This window comes from Fusarium sambucinum, chromosome I, assembly GCF_050947815.1.
Source record: "Fusarium sambucinum isolate potato_lamoka chromosome I, whole genome shotgun sequence".
Taxonomy (NCBI): domain Eukaryota; kingdom Fungi; phylum Ascomycota; class Sordariomycetes; order Hypocreales; family Nectriaceae; genus Fusarium; species Fusarium sambucinum.
In genome coordinates, this window is record NC_139294.1 from 9,056,651 (window position 1) to 9,077,770 (window position 21,120).

General features: G+C 31.7%; 3 protein-coding genes across 3 annotated transcripts; all 3 read right to left on the reverse strand.

The window, feature by feature from the left end:
* Nucleotides 1-10,861: 10,861 nt before the first annotated feature.
* On the reverse strand, nt 10,862-15,382 carry FSST1_005684 (DNA-directed RNA polymerase III subunit RPC1; the record flags this gene model as incomplete). Its single annotated transcript, XM_083231985.1, has 4 exons — nt 10,862-14,860; nt 14,917-15,066; nt 15,122-15,233; nt 15,291-15,382. The coding sequence occupies 4 exons, from the start codon at nt 15,380-15,382 to the stop codon at nt 10,862-10,864; spliced, it is 4,353 nt and encodes a 1,450-aa protein (XP_083089114.1).
* A 493-nt stretch (nt 15,383-15,875) lies between these two features.
* Nucleotides 15,876-19,314, reverse strand: FSST1_005685 (DDHD family phospholipase; the record flags this gene model as incomplete). The annotated part of the gene is made up of 8 exons (XM_083231986.1): nt 15,876-16,032; nt 16,095-16,898; nt 16,952-17,360; nt 17,420-17,652; nt 17,704-18,433; nt 18,483-18,516; nt 18,572-18,651; nt 18,699-19,314. The coding sequence occupies 8 exons, from the start codon at nt 19,312-19,314 to the stop codon at nt 15,876-15,878; spliced, it is 3,063 nt and encodes a 1,020-aa protein (XP_083089115.1).
* Nucleotides 19,315-20,103: 789 nt separating this feature from the next.
* FSST1_005686 (uncharacterized protein) lies at nt 20,104-20,953 on the reverse strand (the record flags this gene model as incomplete). The annotated part of the gene is made up of 2 exons (XM_083231987.1): nt 20,104-20,737; nt 20,799-20,953. 2 exons carry the CDS (start codon nt 20,951-20,953, stop codon nt 20,104-20,106), a joined length of 789 nt encoding a protein of 262 aa, XP_083089116.1.
* Nucleotides 20,954-21,120: the final 167 nt, after the last annotated feature.

Below are 21,120 nucleotides of genomic sequence, written 5' to 3' on the forward strand. Positions count from 1 at the left end.
TATTAATATTATCTTATTTAATAATAATAATAAAAGCTTAATATAATTAAAATATAAGGCTAAATATTTTTAAAAAACTTAATATAATAATAATAATTATAATCTTATTAAATTAATTACCTTTAATTATAAGCTTTTTTTACTTTTTATAATATATTTCTAGACTTATAAGCTAAGCTAAATAATAATAAGGCTTAAATAAGAGCTTAAATACTTAAAAGATCTTAAAAAAAGGTTTATAAAAGATCTTAATATTTATAATAATAAGGCTATTTTCCTTAAGAAAGTTAAATTTAATTATAAGTATAAAGACTAATATTAATATCTTAGGTTATAAATAGCCTAGGCTAATAAAGTCTTTAATAATCTTATTAAATTAATTAAAAATAAGATTATAAAGAATATTATTAAAGTAATTAAAGTAATAAAAGTATTTATATTAAAGGCTATATAAATAATAAAAACTATATATAAAGTTAATAAGGTTAATAAGGCTAATTAAAGGTTAATAAGGGATTATATTAAGGATAAAGAAAATTAAAATATAAGCTAACTTAAAGGTTAAAGCTTTATAGGAATTAATATAATTATATAATATATTAATTTAAAATTCTATTATTAAATTTATATTAAGATATTAAAATTTTAAACTATATTTTAAACTAAGGATTTTATTTATTATATAGCAAGGCTTATTATATAATTATAAAAATCCTTAGTTTAAAATATAATTTAAAATTTTAATATCTTAGTATAAGTTTAATAATAGAATTTTAAGGCAATATATTATATAACTATATTAATTCCTATAGAGCTTTTGCCTCCAGGTTAGCCTGCATTTTAACTTTCTTTATCCCTAATATAATCCCCTTAGATTAACCTTTAATTAGCCCTATCAACCCTATTAACCCTGCATATAGCTTCCCTTATAAGGCCTTTAATATAAATACCTTTATTACTTTAGCTACTTTAGCAGTATTCTTTATAATCTTATCTTTAATTAACTTAATAGGATTATTAAAGACTTTATTAGCCTAGGCTATTTATAACCTAAGGTATTAATACTAGTCTTTATACCTATAATTAGACTTAATTTTCTTAAAGAAAGTAGCCTTATTAATATAGATATTAAGACCTCTTATAAGCCTTTTCTTAAAATCCCTTAGGTATTTAAGCTCCTGCTTAAGCCTTATTATTATTTAACCTAGCTTATAAGTCTAAAAATATATTATAAAAAGTAAAAAGAGCTTATAGCTAAAGGCAATTAATTTAATAAGGCTATAATTATTATTATTATACTAGGTTTTTTAGAGGCATTTAGCCTTATATTTTAGCTACTTTAGGCTTTTATTATTATTACTAAGTAAAATAATATTAATAATATTCTTTTTATTAAAAGAATAGCTATTAGAATAGTTATAAATATTACTATAGAGGTTTTTTTTCTAGGAGGTATAATGCTATATAAGTCCTGCAGATTAGTTAACTATATAATATAGCTATAGATAGACTAGGGATTAACTAACTGCCTTAGTATTTAGATAAGTTTAGAGGTGCTCAGTGGGTTATAGGAGGAAGAAGCTATTATGCATATAGAAGCTTCTTTTATTGCCTTCTTATTATAGAGTTTAGGTTATATTATAGTCTTATTAGAAAAGTTAATTATTAAGAGATATTTAGGTTTAATATATTAGGTTCTTTATCTATATAGATCTTTTAGTTTTAAATTTATAAGAAAAACCTTAAAAAGACTTAGGCTCTATAAAGTATAAAGTAAAAAAAAATAAAAATAACTATAATAATAAAGGAATTTACTGCCTTTATATTTTATATAATATAGTTTTAAATATTTTAAGTATAGCTTATAATAATAAATATTACTTTAAAATTAAATAAATAATATAAGAGCTATTAAGAATATTTATATATAACTTATCTAGATATATTAAGAAGTATATCTATAGATATAAAACCTATTATCTTAAATAAATAAACTAATAAAAGAGAATTAAAAACTATATACCTATTTAACTACTTATACTCCTAATATATATTATTATTTATATCTTTAAGACTTTTAATTATTTTATAAAGAAATAAAATAGCTTAAATAATAAATTTCTAATAATTTAATAATATTATAAGGCTATAAGGCTATACTTTTAAATAAGCTTTTAATAAAACTTTATATTAGAATAAAGCTATATAAAATAATAAGATAATAATAAATACTTTCTTTTTCTTTATATAATAAAACTATTAGTAAAGAAAGGCAAGAATAATAATAAAAAAGTAAATTATCCTGCCTTTAATTATCTATTTAATATACTAAGCTAACCTAGATTATAATTATAATATTAATACTATATTACTATACTATTTAACCTTATAACTATAGCCTTATAGCTAGGCAATATATAAGGTAATTATATTATATATATAGTAAGATTATTAGAATATTATATATTAGCCTAGCCTTATATTAAGATCTATATAACCTTATAATAATAAAGCTAAAATATATCTTTATAGGCTAAAGACTTTTAATTAAAAATAATATGATATTAGCTATATTTAACTATAAGGTCTTATAATTCCTTAGTATTTTTATCCTTTAAAGGGATTTATAGTAAATTTAATAAGAAAAGTAATAGCTTTATATTTTATATTATAAAATTAGGAAAATAAATACCTTTATAATAAGAGAGATTATATTCTATAATATAATAGGTTAATATAAGCTATAATTAATAAAACTAGGGATATTTATTTAGATTATTAAAAATAAATATAAGTATTCTAAGTAATAGCTTTCCTATATATCTAGCTATAATAGCCTAAATAGGAAACTCTATTTAAATTAAAGTTAAAGGAAGAAATTTATATATATAGTTAAGAGTTTAATATAAAGTTAAAATACTAAAGCAAAACCTAATACTATAGTTAATTAAACTAAATTATATAACTAGACCTCTTATTATATTATATAATTATCTTAATCCTTATATAATTATATTATTAAATTGCCCTTTATAATATTAGTTAAATTACTATAAGCTATAGAAGGTTTTAAGTTATTTAATTAGCTTATAATAATAACCTATACTATTAATAAAAGAAGCTTATTAATATCTAGCTATACTATATATATAGCTAAAGACTAAGTTATTATATTATTAAGAATATTTTTATTAATTAACTAAGGACTATAAAAAGTAATTATTTTAAATTAAAATAGAAAGTTTATAAGTCCTTTTTAATAAGCACTTTAGAAATATTTTAATTATAAGTTAATTATAATTACTACTTATTACTTTAAAATAAATAGTCTTTTTAAAAAAAAAAATTAAATAGTTAAGATTATATTATACTTTTACTATATTAAAAACTTAAAAGTTAACTAGAGTTATTTACTTTTAAATTTATTTATTAATTTCTATACTTTACTAGTAAATATAAATAAATATAAGTCTGAGCCTCTTAATAACTTAATAACTCTAATATTTAATAAAATATTTATATAAATTAAAAACTTATTATTTTAAAATAAGGTTCTTTTAATAATTAAATTTCCTACTAAGAATATATACTATAATTATTAAAGCAATAATTAAACTCTATAATGAGGATTATATAAAAAAAGCTTCTAAGCTATATATATAATAGCTATTTCTTCCTCTAATAACTATTAATTTACTAAAATTATACTAATACTAATATATTATATAATTAATTAATTATTTATATCTTTAAGACTTTTAATTATTTTATAAAGAAATAAGATAGCCTAAATAGTAAATATCTAATAATTTAATAATATTATAAGGCTATAAGGCTATACTTTTAAATAAGCTTTTAATAAAACTCTATATTAAAATAAAGCTATATAAAATAATAAGATAATAGTAAATACTTTCTTTTTTTATATATAATAAAACTATTAGTAAAGAAAGGTAAAAATAATAGTAAAAAAGTAAGTTATTTTACCCCTAATATTTAATATATTAAGCTAACCTAGATTATAATTATAATATTAATACTATATTACTATACTATCTAACCCTATAACTAAAGCCTTATAGCTAGGCAATATATAAGGCGATTTTACTATATATATAGTAAGATTATTAAGGCATTGCATATTAGCTTAGCCCGATTCTAAGATCTATATAACCTTGCAATAATAGAGCTAAGAAATTAATTAATTATAATCTGTTTTCCTTTTAATCTATAGTATTAATTATATTATAGATATAATATATTTATTCACTAATTATTTAGTTAAATTATATATATTATTAAAGCTTAATAAAAAAATAGACTTTTATTATAATAATAATTATAACCTTAAGCCTAAGGCTATTAAGGCTATTATAGTATTATTATTAAAGGATTTTAATTTTATAAAAAAGGCCTTTTAAATAGGCTAGGATTTTAACCTTTTTAATTATAATAATATTATTAAGCTAGCTGCCTTTACTTATTAAATTCTTTTACTTAAAAAAAAATTGGATAGAATTAAAAGTTAATTAAAGGTTTTATTAAAGTAAATTATAATATTAAATTAAAGTAGGCCTAAATTTAAAGGCTAAATTTATATAATTAATCTAGATTATATATAGACCTATTATCTTAATTTACTAGAGAGTAATAAAGTATCTTTAACTATATCTTTAACTAGGGACTTTTAAATTTATAGTTTAACCTTAATAATATATTTAACTCTAGGATTAAAATATCTATATAGGAATATATCTATAAATTTAAATTTAATAATACCCTTTAGCTTTTAAATAATAAAAATAATACCTTTAATCTCTTATTTCTCTAAGAAACTATTTATAAGGATACTTAGCTAGTATTTAACTTTATTATAATAAAGGGAAAAAAGAATTATAATAAGAAATATTACTTTATTACTTTAAAAGAGGATAATTATATTTATCTTTTTTATTTTTATTTTTTACTTTATACTCTATAAAGCTTAAGTCTTTTTAAGGTTTTTCTTATAAATTTAAAACTAAAGGATTTATATAGATTAAAAACCTAATATATTAAACCTAAATATCTCTTAATAATTAACTTTCCTAATAAAATAATAAATAAAGCTTTTATATATATAATAGCTTCTTTTTCCTATAACCTATTAAATATCTCTAAATATAATTAATTAATCCCTAGTCTATTTACTATTAGCTATATTATATAGCTAATTAATCTATAGGATTTATATGATATTATATTTCTTAAAAGAAAAAGCCTTTATAATAATATTTATAACTATTTTAATAGCTATTTTCTTAGTACAAAGGATATTATTAATATTATTTTATTTAATAATAATAATAAAGGCTTAAAATAATTAAAATATAAAACTAGATATTTCTAAGAAACTTAATATAATAATAATAATTATAGCTTTATTAAGTTAATTATTTTTTATTATAAGCTCTTTTTATTCTTTATAATATATTTTTAAACCTATAAGCTAGGCTAAATAATAATAAGGCTTAAATAAAAGCTTAAATATTTAAAAAATCTTAAAAAGAAATTTATAAAAAGTCTTAATATTTATAATAATAAAGCTATTTTCTTTAAAAAAATTAAATCTAATTATAAATATAAATATTAATATTAATACCTTAAGTTATAAGTAGCTTAAGCTATTAAAGTTTTTAATAATCTTATTAAATTAATTAAAAATAAAATTATAAAGAATATTATTAAAATAGCTAAAGTAATAAAGATATTTATATTAAAGGCCTTATAAGTAATAAAAGCTATATATAAGGTTAATAAGGTTAATAAGGCTAATTAAAGGTTAATTTAAAGGGATTAATTATATTAAAAATAAAGAAAGTTAAAATATAGGCTATTCTAAAGGTAAAAGCTAACTTTATAGAAATTAATATAATTATATAATATATTGCCTTAAAATTCTATTATTAAACTTATATTAAGATATTAAAATTTTAAACTATATTTTAAACTAAGAATAATCTTAATATAATAATTATTCCTAGATAATCTTATATTTTAAAAATATAATCTTTAAGTATTATAATATATTAGATTTTAAGGCTTATAGTATTAATTACAGATTATTATTAATTTAATATTCTTTATTTAATAGATAATTAATTTCTTTTAATAGCTTTATAAAAAGTAATAATTCCTTAGGTATTAATATAAGCTAGCTTTATTATAATAAATAATAGATAAAGGCTTTTTAAACTTATAATAATAAAAATTACTAATTCTTTTTCTTTAATATTACCTAGCTTTAATATATTAAGTACTTATTCCTCTCTTTAAAGAAATCTTTTAATCTCTTAGTTAAAGTATTAAGTTTAATTCCTTATTTCCTAGGTTAATATATAATTTAAAAGTTAAATTAAAATAAGAACTTAGACTATTAAGCTTATTATTAATTAAATAGCTTTATTATTATAAAGTATTTTAGGTTTTTATAATTTATAATTATTTTTATTAATAAGAATATTCTCTTTAATTTAAATCTTTATTTTATAAAATAATAAATAATAATTATAAATTCCTTATTATAAATCTTATAATTATATTTAATAACTATATATTTCTTAGAGAAAAAGGCTAATAAATATAGTCTTTCTTTATTATTATATTATAATAATATATTAGCAGATATATAATTAGAGATATTAGTTTTAAGGATTTTATTCTTTATTTAATTAAAGGGACCTAAGATTAATATTAATATAAAGGCTGTTTTTAAATCTTAAAAAGCCTTTTTATAAGTTTTATTTTAAATAAATAGTATATATTTCCTTATTTAGCAATTTAATAAGGCTATTAGCTTAAAGAATTTATAAATAAACCTCTTATAAAAGTTTATAAATCTTATAAAAGCTTATATATTAATTAAGTAAATTAAAGTTTATTAGTTTTTAATAATTTTAATTTTAATAAGGTCTATTTAAATACTATTTTATTTAATAATAAGGCCTAAGAACTTAGTCTTTATAATTATAAATTTATATTTTACTAGGTTTATAAATAGCCTAATAATCCTTAGCTTTTTAAATATTATCTTTAATTATTTAATATACTTTTCTTATATCTAGCTATAGATTAAAATATTATTTAAATATATAATATAAAATATATTTAAGTATTTCTTTAATATATTATTAATATATTACTAGAAGGTTATAGAGGCTTTTATTAAGCTAAAGATTGTAATTAATAACTTATATAGTTTAAATTAAATATAAAATACTATTAAGTTCTATAGATCAATTAGCTATATAATATAGCTAGTAATAGATAAACTAGGGATTAATTAACTGCCTTAGTATTTAAATAAGTTTAGAGGTATTTAATAGGTTATAGGAAGAAGAAGCTATTATATATATAAAAGCTTCTTTTATTACTTTCTTATTATAAAATTTAAGTTATATTAGTTATTTTATTAAGAAAGTTAATTATTAAGAGATATTTAAGTTTAATATATTAAGTTTTTAATTTATATAAATCCTTTAGTTTTAAATTTATAAAAAAATATTAAAAAGACTTAAGCTCTATAGAATATAAAGTAAAAAATAAAATAAATTAAAATACTATTAAATATTTTTAGCTTTTCTTAATATATAAATTATTAAAGGCTAATATAATATTAATATAAAAGAAGTATTTTATATTAAATAGGTTATTTAAGGATTTCTTAATTAAAGGCAATAAATAATAATCTTTAATTATAATATTATTTAAGGCTTAATAGTCTATATAGAAATATAAATTATTATTAAGTTTTTTAATAAATAATACTAGGGAGGCTATAGGTAATAAGCTTAAATAAATAAATTCTTTATATAGATTTTTACTTAGCTATTTTTATAAGGCTATTAGTTTATTCTAGGATATTTTATATATAGATATAAATAGTAGTTTATTTCTTAAAGTTAACTTAATATAATAATTACTAGATTAATATAATAATAGCTTTTTTACCTTTTTAAGTAAAAATATATCTTAAAACTCTTAAAATTCTTTTAATAATATAAATACTTTTAGCTTTAGCTTAAGTAAATAGTTTAGTTACTTTAAGGTAATAGTAAAGAGGTAATATTAATCCTTTTAGCTATATATTTAGGCAATTTATAGGGAAATTAAAAAGATATTTATTCCTTTTAAGGCTATTAATATATTTCTTTTTATTTAATATATAAATTTCTTTAAAATAATCTATAAAGCCTTAATCTTTATAGGCTTAATTAAAATATTATAGAATCTCTAGTAATATAGGCTATTAAATATAAGTATATAGGCTATATAGCTTATCTGCAGATTATATTATTTTAGTTAAAATATCCTTAAGATAATAAAGTAATTAAGTAATTAAATTATATAAAAGACTATACTTTTATATTTATAATTAATAATATAAAGCCTTATATAAATATAATAAATAACTTTTTTACTTTTAATAAATTAGCTATTAAATACTTTAATTTTAAAAATTCTCTTTAAGGATTTAAGCTTTAAATTCTAGGATTTAGCCTAGCTCTTATTAATAAATCTTTTCTTTTTTATTTTACTATTAGCTATAATATAAAATAAGATTAATTCTTTTTTAGCTATATAAAGATTAATAAATAATATTATTAGGTTTAAATATTAATTATTTTTATTTTTAATTAAGATTTTATAAATAAAGGTAATAAATAGTTTAATCTTTAATTTAATAATTATAGAGATAAAAGCTTAATATTAACTTAAGATAGGCTTACTTTATTTTCCTTATATTTTTAAGAATATTTAAATTATTAAAAGTTAATATAGCTAAAAGTAAATAAATATATAAATAAGTATTAGTTAATATAACTAAGATTATATATAATAATAACTTATCTTTAATTTAAAATATAATTTAAAATTTTAATATCTTAATATAAGTTTAATAATAAAATTTTAAGATAATATATTATATAATTATATTAATTCCTATAAAGTTAACTTTTACCTTTAGATTAGCCTATATTTTAATTTTTTTTATTTTTAATATAATTCCCCTAGATTAACCTTTAATTAGCCTTATTAACCTTATTAACCCTATATATAGCTTCCCTTATAAGGCCTTTAATATAAATACCTTTATTATTTTAATTATCTTAATAATATTCTTTATAATCTTATTTTTAATTAATTTAATAAAATTATTAAAGATTTTATTAGCTTAGGCTATTTATAACTTAAAGTATTAATATTAATCTTTATACTTATAGTTAAATTTAACTTTCTTAAAGAAAGTAATTTTATTATTATAAATATTAAAACCTTTTATAAGCCTTTTTTTAAAATCTTTTAAATATTTAAGCTTTTATTTAAGCCTTATTATTATTTAGCCTAGCTTATAGATTTAAAAATATATTATAAAAAGTAAAAAAAGCTTATAGCTAAAGGTAATTAATTTAATAAGGTTATAATTATTATTATTATATTAGGTTTTTTAAAAATATTTAGCTTTATATTTTAATTACTTTAAGCCTTTATTATTATTATTAAGTAAAATAGTATTAATAATATCCTTTTTATTAAAAAAATAGCTATTAAAATAGCTATTAAAATAATTATAGATATTACTATAAAGGCTTTTTCTTTTAAGAGGTATAATATTATATAAATCCTATAGATTAATTAGCTATATAATATAGCTAATAGTAAATATATTAAAGATTAATTAATTACTAGGTTTAAAGATATTTAATAGATTATAAGAGAAAGAAGCTATTATATATATAAAAGCTTTTTTTATTACCTTTTTATTATAGAATTTAAATTATATTATCTTATTAAGAAAGTTAATTATTAAGAGATATTTAGGTTTAATATATTAAGTTTTTAATTTATATAGATCCTTTAGTTTTAAATTTATAATAAAAACCTTAAAAAGACTTAAGCTCTATAAAATATAAAGTAAAAAATAAAATAAAATATATTATAACTTTAAAGTTTATAATTTAAAGCTTATATCTATTTAATTATATCTCCTTTAAGAATATCTTCTTTTTTATTAATAATATAATACTTTAATTTAGCTTTTAATATAAAATATTAAAATATTTTTCTTCTTTAAAGACTTATTTAATATAATTTAATTTAATAAAATATAAAAAGATTAAAATTAGATAATTAAATTATATTAATATAATATTAAGCTAATTACTATATATAGATTTTTCCTTATATATATTATTAATTTTAATATTATAAAGTCTATATTACTTAAAGGTTAATTAATATAAATATTTAATATATTTATTATTATTATTTAATATAATTATTAATTTCTTTTTATTATTATATTAATTATTATTATTATAAGCTAAAGCCTTAAGGCTAATATTTATAAGGTTAAAGCCTATTTAATATAATATATTATTATATAAATTATTATTAATTAATATTTTTTATTATATAAATAATAAAATAAAATAACTTATATATTATATTACTTAAAATATTAATATTAATAATTCTTTTATTTTTATTATTATATTATAAAAAAGAGAAGATTTTTTATTATTTATTTAAAGCTTATATTTTAATATAAGGTTTAATTTAATATTTAGCCTTATAATACTATTATACTATTACTATTAAATTACTATTAAGCCTTATAGTATTATTATATTATTATTATTAAATTACTATTACTTTATATTTACTATTAAATATATAGCTTCTTTTAAAGTATTAGCTATTATAAAGAAAATAATTAATTTAAAATAAAATAAAATAAAACCTCTTTTAATATTATTATACTAATTTTAATTTTACTCCTTAGCTTAACTTACTAATTCTAATTAACTTAAAACTATCTTTATACCTTACTATAGGCCTTGCGCTTTAAGGCAATCTCTTCTGCCCAAGAATCCTCGAAAATCGTTGGCTTCTTCTTAACATCGCTATTTCGAATACCTAAACGGCGAACGACTTGGAACGCCCCGGTACCAACAGACATTGTCTGTCCCATGATAATGCACTCACTAACGCCTTCAATCTGGTCCGTCTTCATTCCAGCTGCAGCCTCGAAAAGATGATCTGGGGTCTTTTCAAACGAAGCCAATTGCAGTACGCTATCGCGCATTTTGGACAAACCGAAACGTGTGATGCCAAGAACCTCGCCCTTGTAGGTCATCACGTCGGCAAGAAGTTGCATGTGGCGGGGATCAATATTCATATCACCCATGACAGAGCCAATTTCGACCGCGATTGTTGTTCTTGCAGCTTCGATACCAAGCACGTCCCTGCATTCCATGACGTTGTTGGTGCTTGCCTTGGTGCCAATCACACCCTCCGTAGTCATACATTCACGAAGACCATAGCCTTCAACGAGAACAGTGTGGGTATTTTGTTCTGAAGTCTGAATGATTGCGCGAGTCGCTTCGGAGTAACCGGATATGGGCACGTTAGGCAGTGCTCGGCGAAGGAAATTGGCCCTCAGTAACATGTCGCCACTTTCCGCAGCAGCAGTCTTGCTTCGGGCAGTTGTCCTCTTCGCTGCCGGGTCGCTAATATCACGCACTCGAACGACTATTCGGTCGCCATCGATTGAAAGATCATCTCTTTGCACCTTGAGCTTGCGTTGTTTGCATATAGCCTCCGCAATATCGTAGGGACCGATACCAAGATGCATGTCCGAAAGCGCAGTTGGATCAATCTGTAAGACAACATTGCCTTCTGTTGTTCGCCATTCGTCCTCCACAAACCGCAGGATATCTGAAATGTACGTCTTCTCGATCCGCCCTTTGACTACCCTTGCGGCTTCAATCTGCTCATGGTTCTCCAAGGGGCATGTGATGACCGGTGTGCTAATAGCCTTCGACGCGTTTATAATTTCCTTGATTCGGGGAACACCTTGTGTAATACTCATACCAGCAACACCAGCAAAATGGAAAGTCTTCAGCGTCATCTGAGTACCCGGTTCGCCAATAGAGTGAGCTCCCACTGCCCCAACAGCATGTCCAGGTTCAACATGTGCCTTTTTGTACTTCTCTAGGCACAGTTTAATGAAAAGTTGGAGTGTTGACAGCGTGACTTTGGCGGTTCGGTCGGCGTGGTCTTGAGCAGTCGGCTTGACCATTGTGTCGCCCTCAAACCCAGCAAGTTTTCTTACTCTTTCCAATTTTGATGCTAGAGCTTCAACATGACGCTCGATGGCTTTGAGGAATCCTCTTGCACCCTCGTGCTCGTCAATACCATAATCACTAGTATCTTCGTAGTCCAAGACCTCGCCATCCAGAAGTCCCTTTCGGACATAACGCCGTCGCTCATGCTCTAGTTTCGAGTCGCAAAACGATCTGATTTCGTCTGGTGTCATAGAGGTCTCGGTGTTATCGATCGTCAAACTTTGTGCATGGGTCCAGGTTCGTTCAAAATGGACCGGTGCTGCTGAACCTTCCATATCGACAGGATCGAGTTTATCCGCGCCAAATTGGAACTGGACAATACCACCACCAGAGGTCCGGACCGTGTCGTCATATTGGGTTGACAAATCCTCAAGTGACTTCATGAGTCGCCGAGACATATAGCCGGTCTCGGCGGTTTTGACAGCAGTATCGACTAAACCTTCACGACCTGACATGGCGTGGAATATAAATTCGGTTGGGGAAAGGCCACTGTAGAAGCTGTTCTTGACAAAGCCTTTGGAGGGGGGTTGTCGAGCGTTCTTATGGAAATGGGGGAGCGTTCGGTCCTGGAACCCATCTGCCACACGAGCACCGCCGATGATCTGCTGTCCGACTAGGGCCACCATCTGAGCCACGTTGAGGTCCGAACCCTTCGATCCAGATTTAGCCATGACAAGCGGAGCGTTGTTGCGGCTCAAGGTTTCGACACAATAAGATCCTGCCTGTTGTCGAACCTTGCTGAGAATACCCGACATGAAGTTCTCCAGGGACTGTTCCTGATTGCAACCGGCAGCCTTCTCAAGTTTTCCGGCCTTGAAGGTTTCAATCAAGTCATCACATTGCTTGTAAGCGGCTGCAGCAAGCCTTTCCTTCTCCTGGATGAGCGATTCGGGAGGAAATACGTCTCCGATACCAATAGAGAAGCCATGATTTGTTAGCTGCCGTGCACAAAGTTTGGCTAGCCTGTTCATGGCTGTCACAGCCTCGTCTGGTCCAAAATCTCGCAGTATGACATAGAAGATCGAGTCTTTCTTGCCGTCTCCCACGGTAGACTTATCCATGCGACCGCACATCACTTCTGAGTTACGAACCACCAGCCAACCATCATTAGGGTCCATGTCGGGACATTGACCAGGCCTGGCCTTGTATGTTTTGCACTTGGCATCAAGATTCACCTTGACTGGCGAATCTTTATTGGGCCGCATTAACATACCGAACAGCTGCTTACCTGTCCAGAGGGACTGTGGTGCAATGATGGCCGGAGGTGGCAAGTCTAGGTGCGTTTTACCATCCATCATGTGCATGCAGAGATAAGTGAATGTCTTTCGATCGAAAAATCGATCTTTGCCGCTTAACAGATACGCGGCGGTGATAAAATCTTGTGTCGCAGCAATGACAGGTTCACCGTTCTTGGGGGTGGCAAGGTTGTGCTTGATACCCATCAGATTGATGGCCTCAGCACGAGCCTCCTCAGTTTGTGGAACGTGAAGATTCATCTCATCTCCGTCAAAATCGGCATTGTAAGGGCCACAGACACACTCATTCAGCCTGAAGGTCCTCCAAGGACGGACTTTGGCAAGATGGCTCATGATACTGAGTTTGTGGAGGGAAGGTTGGCGGTTGAAAAGGACAATGTCGTTGTCTTCAAGATGTCGCTCAACAATGTCACCAAACTTCAGATCACGAGCTATATACTCCCTGTTGCCAAACTTGAGAGATTGTAGATAGCCACCTTCGTCTGACTTGATGACTCGCTGGGCTCCAGGCCAGACGTCTGGTCCATTTTTAACACATTGACGCAGTTTTTCGATGTTGTGTCTTTGCACCCTTTCAGGATAGGTCAAGTTCTTTGCAACCAACTCAGGAACAGCGACCTGATCAATACCCAGGTTAGGATCTGGGGAAATAACTGTTCTTCCAGAAAAGTCGACTCTTTTACCGGAGAGATTTCCACGGAAACGGCCCTGCTTGCCTTTCAGACGTTGACAGAAACCTCTTGTGGTTTTGCCAAACCCAGGCTGCTGGAGGCCAGGAACGTCGCTGTTGACATACATGGCTATCTGGGTCTGTAAGTATTCCCATTGCTCCATGATGGTCTGGACCGGGGATCCTTTTTGCAAAGCGGAGCGGATCATGCCACTGACCCAAACAATATCAGCCAATTTTGTGGTAATGTCGTCCTCATTACTGGCATTATCTTGGGCAACAGATGGCCTGATACAGACAGGTGGGGCAGGCAGGAATTGCCAGATAAACATCTCCGGTCGTCCCTCAGCAGGGTCAAGTCCCAGAAGCTCACAGTCTGTGGGGCTAATCATTTTGAAGAGGTTGAGGACTCTGAGCGGATTCAAATCCTCCATCGCTTTGCGTAGATGCTTATCAAGCTCAGGATTTTCGCGTTTCGCCTCATTGAACGAGTTGTCAAACTTGATCTTACTTTCTGGCGGAGTTTTCTTGACAGAGGTTGACTTGTTGTAGGCAACAAACTTGTCATGAGCTAGCTTGAGGACACCAATCTTTCTGATTTGGCCATTGAGAGAGCCGCAATAAGGACAAGTCTTGACTTTTCGGCATTGTTCGTTGATCCTCTTGCATATTTGGGTCCGTCGTAAATTGTCTAGGAATGGTCGTCGTAGCTCCTTCAGGAACTGTTGTCGTTCGGGCTCCTCAAGTAAAACTCGACCACAGTCCTAAGACGGCATTAGAACCTTAATACCCATGCCACACGTTCGGTTTATGACTATACCTTGCATATTTCTTGCAGAATCGACATGATGAAACGAAGATATCCAACATGGAACGCAGGCAGCGGCAGGCGAACATGACCAAAATGGCCATTGCAGTCTTTGAGAGACTCTTGGCAGGTCGAACATCTTCCTTGCTTACTGGAGGTACCCTAAGACGATATAAACTTATGGCCAGGATGTTTTTATTTCGCATGAATCACTCACCAGTCGAGAGTCCAAAGGGCCGTGGCGATATGGAGCGCGATTGTTCTCGATGTCATACAGTAGGCGATCGGAAACCTCGAGAACAGCTTGGTTGGCAATATCTTGGTTAGATCTAAACGCGAGGAGTCAGTGTTGTGCAGCCAGTCAATAAGAAAATTGGAATACTGACTGGATACCAAATTTAATACCCTTGAATCGCTTTGGCAGCTTGTCCACAAGCTGCTGCTTGACGGGACTGTCCACAGAACCGGAAACCGCCATTTTGAATGCGTAAGATAGTTCCAGGTCACCGTAGCCGTCGCAGGAGATCTTTAGGTCCAGGCGCCAGTGGACTTTGATAGAGATTGCGAAGGCGCAAGCTTGTTGGTAGTGCTGTAGCGTTTAACATCAAGTTGAAGATTGAAGGTCGCAAAATTTCCATCGCCTACGAAGAGGGACTCGGCGCGCACTTAGATAGTCGTGCCCCACCATGCTGCCGACATGCGGGGCCACGCATCCGACGACGGGTAGTCACGACGGACACCAAGTTGACTTGGTTCAGTACAACCCTTACGATACAAACTACGTATTAGGTTGGTACGAGCTTCTAATTCTAGATACATAAAAATTATAAACCGTTTATTATCTGTTTTGCGAGATTCTAGGCCAAGGTTACTGGAGCATTGTCGCAAATGCAACTCAGTCTTCACACGCCTTGGCGTTCTCTCTTCATTCATAGAGGGCTTTCTCATCCGCAATTCTTTCTCTACTGCGATCATGCTAACTCTTTCTTGGACGAGTCCTCGGGATCACTTTTGAAGCTCGACCGGTTCGACAACAACTGCGACAGAACAAAATGATTCACGTCTTCGTCGCCCCAGTATGCCATATGAGATGCAATCGTATTGATCGGGTTGAAGTCGAGGACACTTCTATATCTGCTGTCAATGCCCATCTCTTCATTAGGTTACACTGTGGTTCAGTGTACACTTACTCTTGGATACTGTAATCAACTCTGCCGTTACGGTTAAGTGCTCGAACTTTGGCCTCCTCATTACGCATCTTACGCGCCTTCTTATCTTCATCCGCTGCTGTGGTCGTTGCACCATCATCGTCCTTTGTCGGTCGAAGACGGCTTTTCTGAAAACTGGTATACAAAGTTTCAATCTCATCGTCGATCAATGTCGGGTTATGATCTCCGGTTCTCGAGTCAAGCCCAGAGTTGCCAGTTGCAGAGTCCGCGAGCTTTCTTATCCGTGCGTCTGTTACCTCCAACTTTTCAGCAGCACTGGAGACGTCCTGGTTCGTTGCCACCTTGGTCCCTGTGGCATCAGTGCTGGCAACCTCTCCTTGACTTACGTTGGCCGTCAGCCGCGCGACTTCTTCACTACTTAACCCGAGAGAACGATTGAGTAGATTGCTGGCAATACCAGCACTCAGGCTTGACCACAGTCCACTGACGCTCTGGCCAACTTTGGCTCCAATTCCTGTCAATCCCTGCGGTGCAACATTGCCAAATATCCCTCTCTTCGTGTAAGGTAGCAACTGGGGCTTCAGTACCGACATAGAGGGTGATATCAGAGGTTCTAGGCGGTAACTAATAGGGTCTGAAGGATGGAAGATGTTGAAAATCTGCTGAACCTTTGGTGATGCGACAGACGTAGGAAGACCAGTTACCGAGGAAATCTGCTCTGTCCCTGAAGGAAGGGTTGAAGGGCGCAGAATATCATCTGAAGTGCTTTTCCCCCCTGTGGCGTTGACTTTCCCTGATGAAATATGATGTCTCGCTGCTATTGTCCTGGAAGCATATTAGCTGGTGGATTTCTCTATATAAAGTGCGGTAAGACGTACTGCCCCTTGAGCATTTGAAAGAGGCCTATCGGAGAGCCGATACAAAAGAAGTCATCAACCTTAAATTCTAGGGTGAGATCGGAGTCTTTGCTGGGCTTTTCGGAAACATTCTGAGCGGGCCATAGCCTCATAATTGATCTCGAGCCGGGAACTTGGTCCCGTCTCTGTTGGCAAAGCAGATCGAAAAGGATAGCCGAACCTAAAGAGTGACCCATCAGATGCACTTTCCCCCGAAAGTCCGGGTTCCGTTCTCTGAACAGTTTGAAAATTCTGTTGCATTCGTTGAGAACAATCTTCGAAATCTGAGCTCGGTACGAACTTTGATACAGTAAAACATCCAACGCAAGATCTGAAATCAGAGAACGGGCGAAAGCCACACCTTCAATAGTGATATCCTCTAAAGATGGGTCTGACGAGTCGTTCAAGTCAGCTTCATGTCAGTCAACAAGTATGGGAACATGCACTTACACTCGTCCTCATCACCGTCTAGATCCCCCAGATCACGCTCGCCTTTTTTCTCGCGCTTCTTGGGAAAGTCTAACAAGTGTCTCCAACACACGGGGAGCACCTGCACTCTGCTATTGCCCGGTCCTGCTCCCAGCTCTGAGTTCAATGCCTTCAAGTCTGCCGAGTTGGCATAAACGGACTTGATTGTCTTGCGGAGGACGTTGACATCATGGACAAAGTTGACACTCTCCATTCTAAGATGGTCAGTCACATAACTATCAGAGCACTCCTTAGTCAAGCCTTACCGTAAGCTGAGAAGCTGGCCTATGCCGTGGGTGACAAGCACCAGGTGCTCTATTTCACGTCCTTGAGTCTCGCCGGCCTGCGCGTTGTAGTCGTCTTGAATTTCTTGTTCTTGCCGCCGGCGTATTTCTTCTTCCTTTTCAGCCTTAGTCTTACCTTCGCTTTCAAGAAGAGAAGATAGCTGTCGCTGGAGCGTTGATTGCCGAGGGTCTCGACTTGGGTTGTTCACGCCTTCTTGAATCGGTTCTTCCTGTGAGGCTCGAGTCGAAGGCGGTGCGGATCTTCGCTTCAACAGCTTTTGTTGTTTTTCATCTAGTGGTAACACATCCTCACCAGTTTCAGGCTTATTTTCGTCACTTTTTTCCTTTTCTGCGTCTTTTTCTTTGCTCTTAGAAGGCTCTGAGTAACCGCGAGCCAGTTTCACTCCACTCATATAACTCCCGCCAGAGAATCTCTGGTACATAGAGGAAGCCACCCACGAAAGCATGCCCTCTGTGTTCAGATAAGCAGTATTTGTATCATGATAAGTGGCCATACTGTTCATATGTGTTCCAAACAAGCGGTACGACTGGGGTTCACTCTGGCCACGGGAAGGTGGTTCTGTTGGTGAAGCATCACCAACTTGCGGTGCGGCGGTGTTCTCTACTGGTCCCTTGAGCGCTGACCTCAGGTTCTCTTGTGACGCCTTTGGTGTCATGTTTCGTCTCGTACCCGATGGACTACGATCCCTTGCTGTACAATGATTTAGCTGGATAAGTGAATCAAGTTCTGTTTGTCTTACTGGGATATAACCATGGCTTCATCTTAAGATAACCCTGAACAGTAGGTCGAGTTAAATGAGAGTTTGAACATATGTCTCTTGGTACTGACCTCCTCGAGCTGGGCAGCAAGATTCTCCTCGCAAGGGCGCAAGTTCGAGCCTTCTTGATAGAACCATGTTCCGCGTCGAACTAATAATGATCAGAAACGGGGAGAGGTAGATGATGCCGCAACATACCACTATAAACTGGCCCAAGCCAATAGACAGGGGCCAGTTCGCGGGATTCAATATCCACGTCAAACAGAAAGTCCTCGTTCACCGGGACACGGATGCCAGTCGAATATGAACACAAGATCCCGGCAGCCTGATCCGGGATATCATCAGTGGTGTCGCCTGTAACTTCTGCCTTACGCTTTCTTGTGGCCGCGTGTGTGTTTCTGGGGGCTTGGCTCCGAGTACTTTCGGTTTTCTCGAGCAGCTTCTGATACTCAGCTTCAAGAGCCCTGGAGTCCGAGGCCGAAAACGCATTGTATTTCTTGGGCGTCGTAGAAACCTGCTCAGGTTCCGCCGAACGACTTAGTTTGGGCTTTCGCTTAGGGACATCCACGGCGTGAAACCACTGAACCTTCAGTGGAGGGCATCCTGAAGGATATGTCCGGAGACTCTGGCCATATAGGTGCGTCGTGCTATGGTCGTCTGGATTCGCAGGCGCCGCGGTCAGAAGACTGTCCGGTTCTGCTTTGGGCCTTTGAGTCGGAGTTGTACTGCGACTGGCGGCCCAAGGGTTAATAGAATCAACTGCAGAACTCAAGTACGACCTCTCAGTCTTTTTTTCAGCAGCCACTGGGGCCATTGTTTTACTGAATCTTCTTGACCATACACTTGGGCCTTTTTTGCAGAAGATCAACAGCGTAGACCGTCTCAGAAAGAGCGAAGAGGTAATTGTGCGTGTTTAGAGCTGTAGTAACGCTAGAGCGACACGAATCTCACCGTTGTCCCTGGAGAGTCAGAACTCGGTTTAATAGTCAACGTTATCAGCCCTAGCAAAGGTATGTGATTTTAGTTGAACAGAGCGTTTTGAATCGAAGGCACAACAGGCAAGTTTGAGGTTTCCACGAAATATGACAAAAAAGATCACCAAGCATCAAGAGGCATCGAGAAGTTGAGAGTTAATAAGGATTGCATGTTTCATGTGAAAGTCCATATGACGTCCCATGGCTCCAATGAACACACTACCTAGGTAGGTACGTTAGTGCGGTGATTGTTAGCCTAGCCGCTTTTAGCACTTCCATGTAACTTACCCGGTACGATACTAGGTAGGTATATCATCGTCTGATCTACCTACTAAGGTATATCATAGATAAAGCTTCATTTCCAAGGTTCACTTCCTATCCTCCTTACGTTTCTTTTCAAACAAAGTCATTTGGTACTGAAAGGGGGCATTGGCAAGAATAGATAACTTGTTCAATATAATTGAATAGATAATCGCCACCGCGTTGCAGCTCATGCTCTTGCAACCCATTTTTACCTTTTGTTTTCCTTCCTCAGCGCCGTGCCCTTGATTTAATGACTTTTGCCTCGTCCACACCCAAGATCATACTCCTTCACATTAAATTCAGGTATATGAAGTTATCACTCCGACTTACAACGACAGCAGACCTGTCTGTAGAATCGACCCCCACTGGCCCTGCTGCTGCTGAGCAATATCTGCTGCTGTCCTGCCATAGCTGTCTCGTAAACCACGAACGTCCTTTTCGCTGTTTACCGATAACCGGCCAATATCTAGAGCTTCGGCCACAGAGCGGGCGTTTTCGGGAAAAGAGGAGGTCGGGATCGTTGAACATAGCCAAAGCAGAAGCCAGAGGGTCTCCTCTTGTTTGCACTCAATGGCCAGGTGAAGCCCACTCTTCATGTCTGCGAGAGGATCCTGATATGTCACAAAGGGTGCCATGTCCTCGATGTCATCGCTGGCATCCCGAAGCAGTTCAACAATACCTCCAATGTCACCCTCTGCACACATCACATGTAGCGCACGAGCCGGGCGTGCTTCAGGGTAACTCTCAAGATATGCTTCCTCTGTAATTGACGGCAGAATGTCTAGTCCTTCTTGGACACCACCCTCGTTTGTATATGTTGTGATAATTGCCGCGCCCGATGGTGCAGAGAGAAATGGGTTGGTCACAGAAGGTCCCGCGTTATTGATAGGAAGGAGGGCGCTGCAGCTGGGACACTTAAGAGACAGGGCTATGTCAGTGGATTGATCCAACAAGCATTGCCTAACAATATTCAGTTTACATTCCGAGCGGCGGTGAAGAAAGAGACATCAAATGAACTCACCAATGGAAATGGCAACCGCAGGACAATTCGAGATCGTCAGGGACCAGTGAATTCGAGGCAATACAGGGGCCAGCGGTACCAGAAGCCTCGATTTCATCATCGTCTATTTCCAATCGCAACACCAACGCCTCCTCGCAAACCTTACAAAGCGACATGTCGACAGTACCGAAGCAGCAAGGGTACTTGTAAGAATTCTAAAACCCTGAAAGATGCGCAATTCGAGGTGGCTGAGGCAGGCAGATAGATACAAATGAACAAGACTGCGAGGTCTAGTAGGGGCACAGATAACTTTTGCTGTGCTTTTTTCTCTTCTCCACCTCCA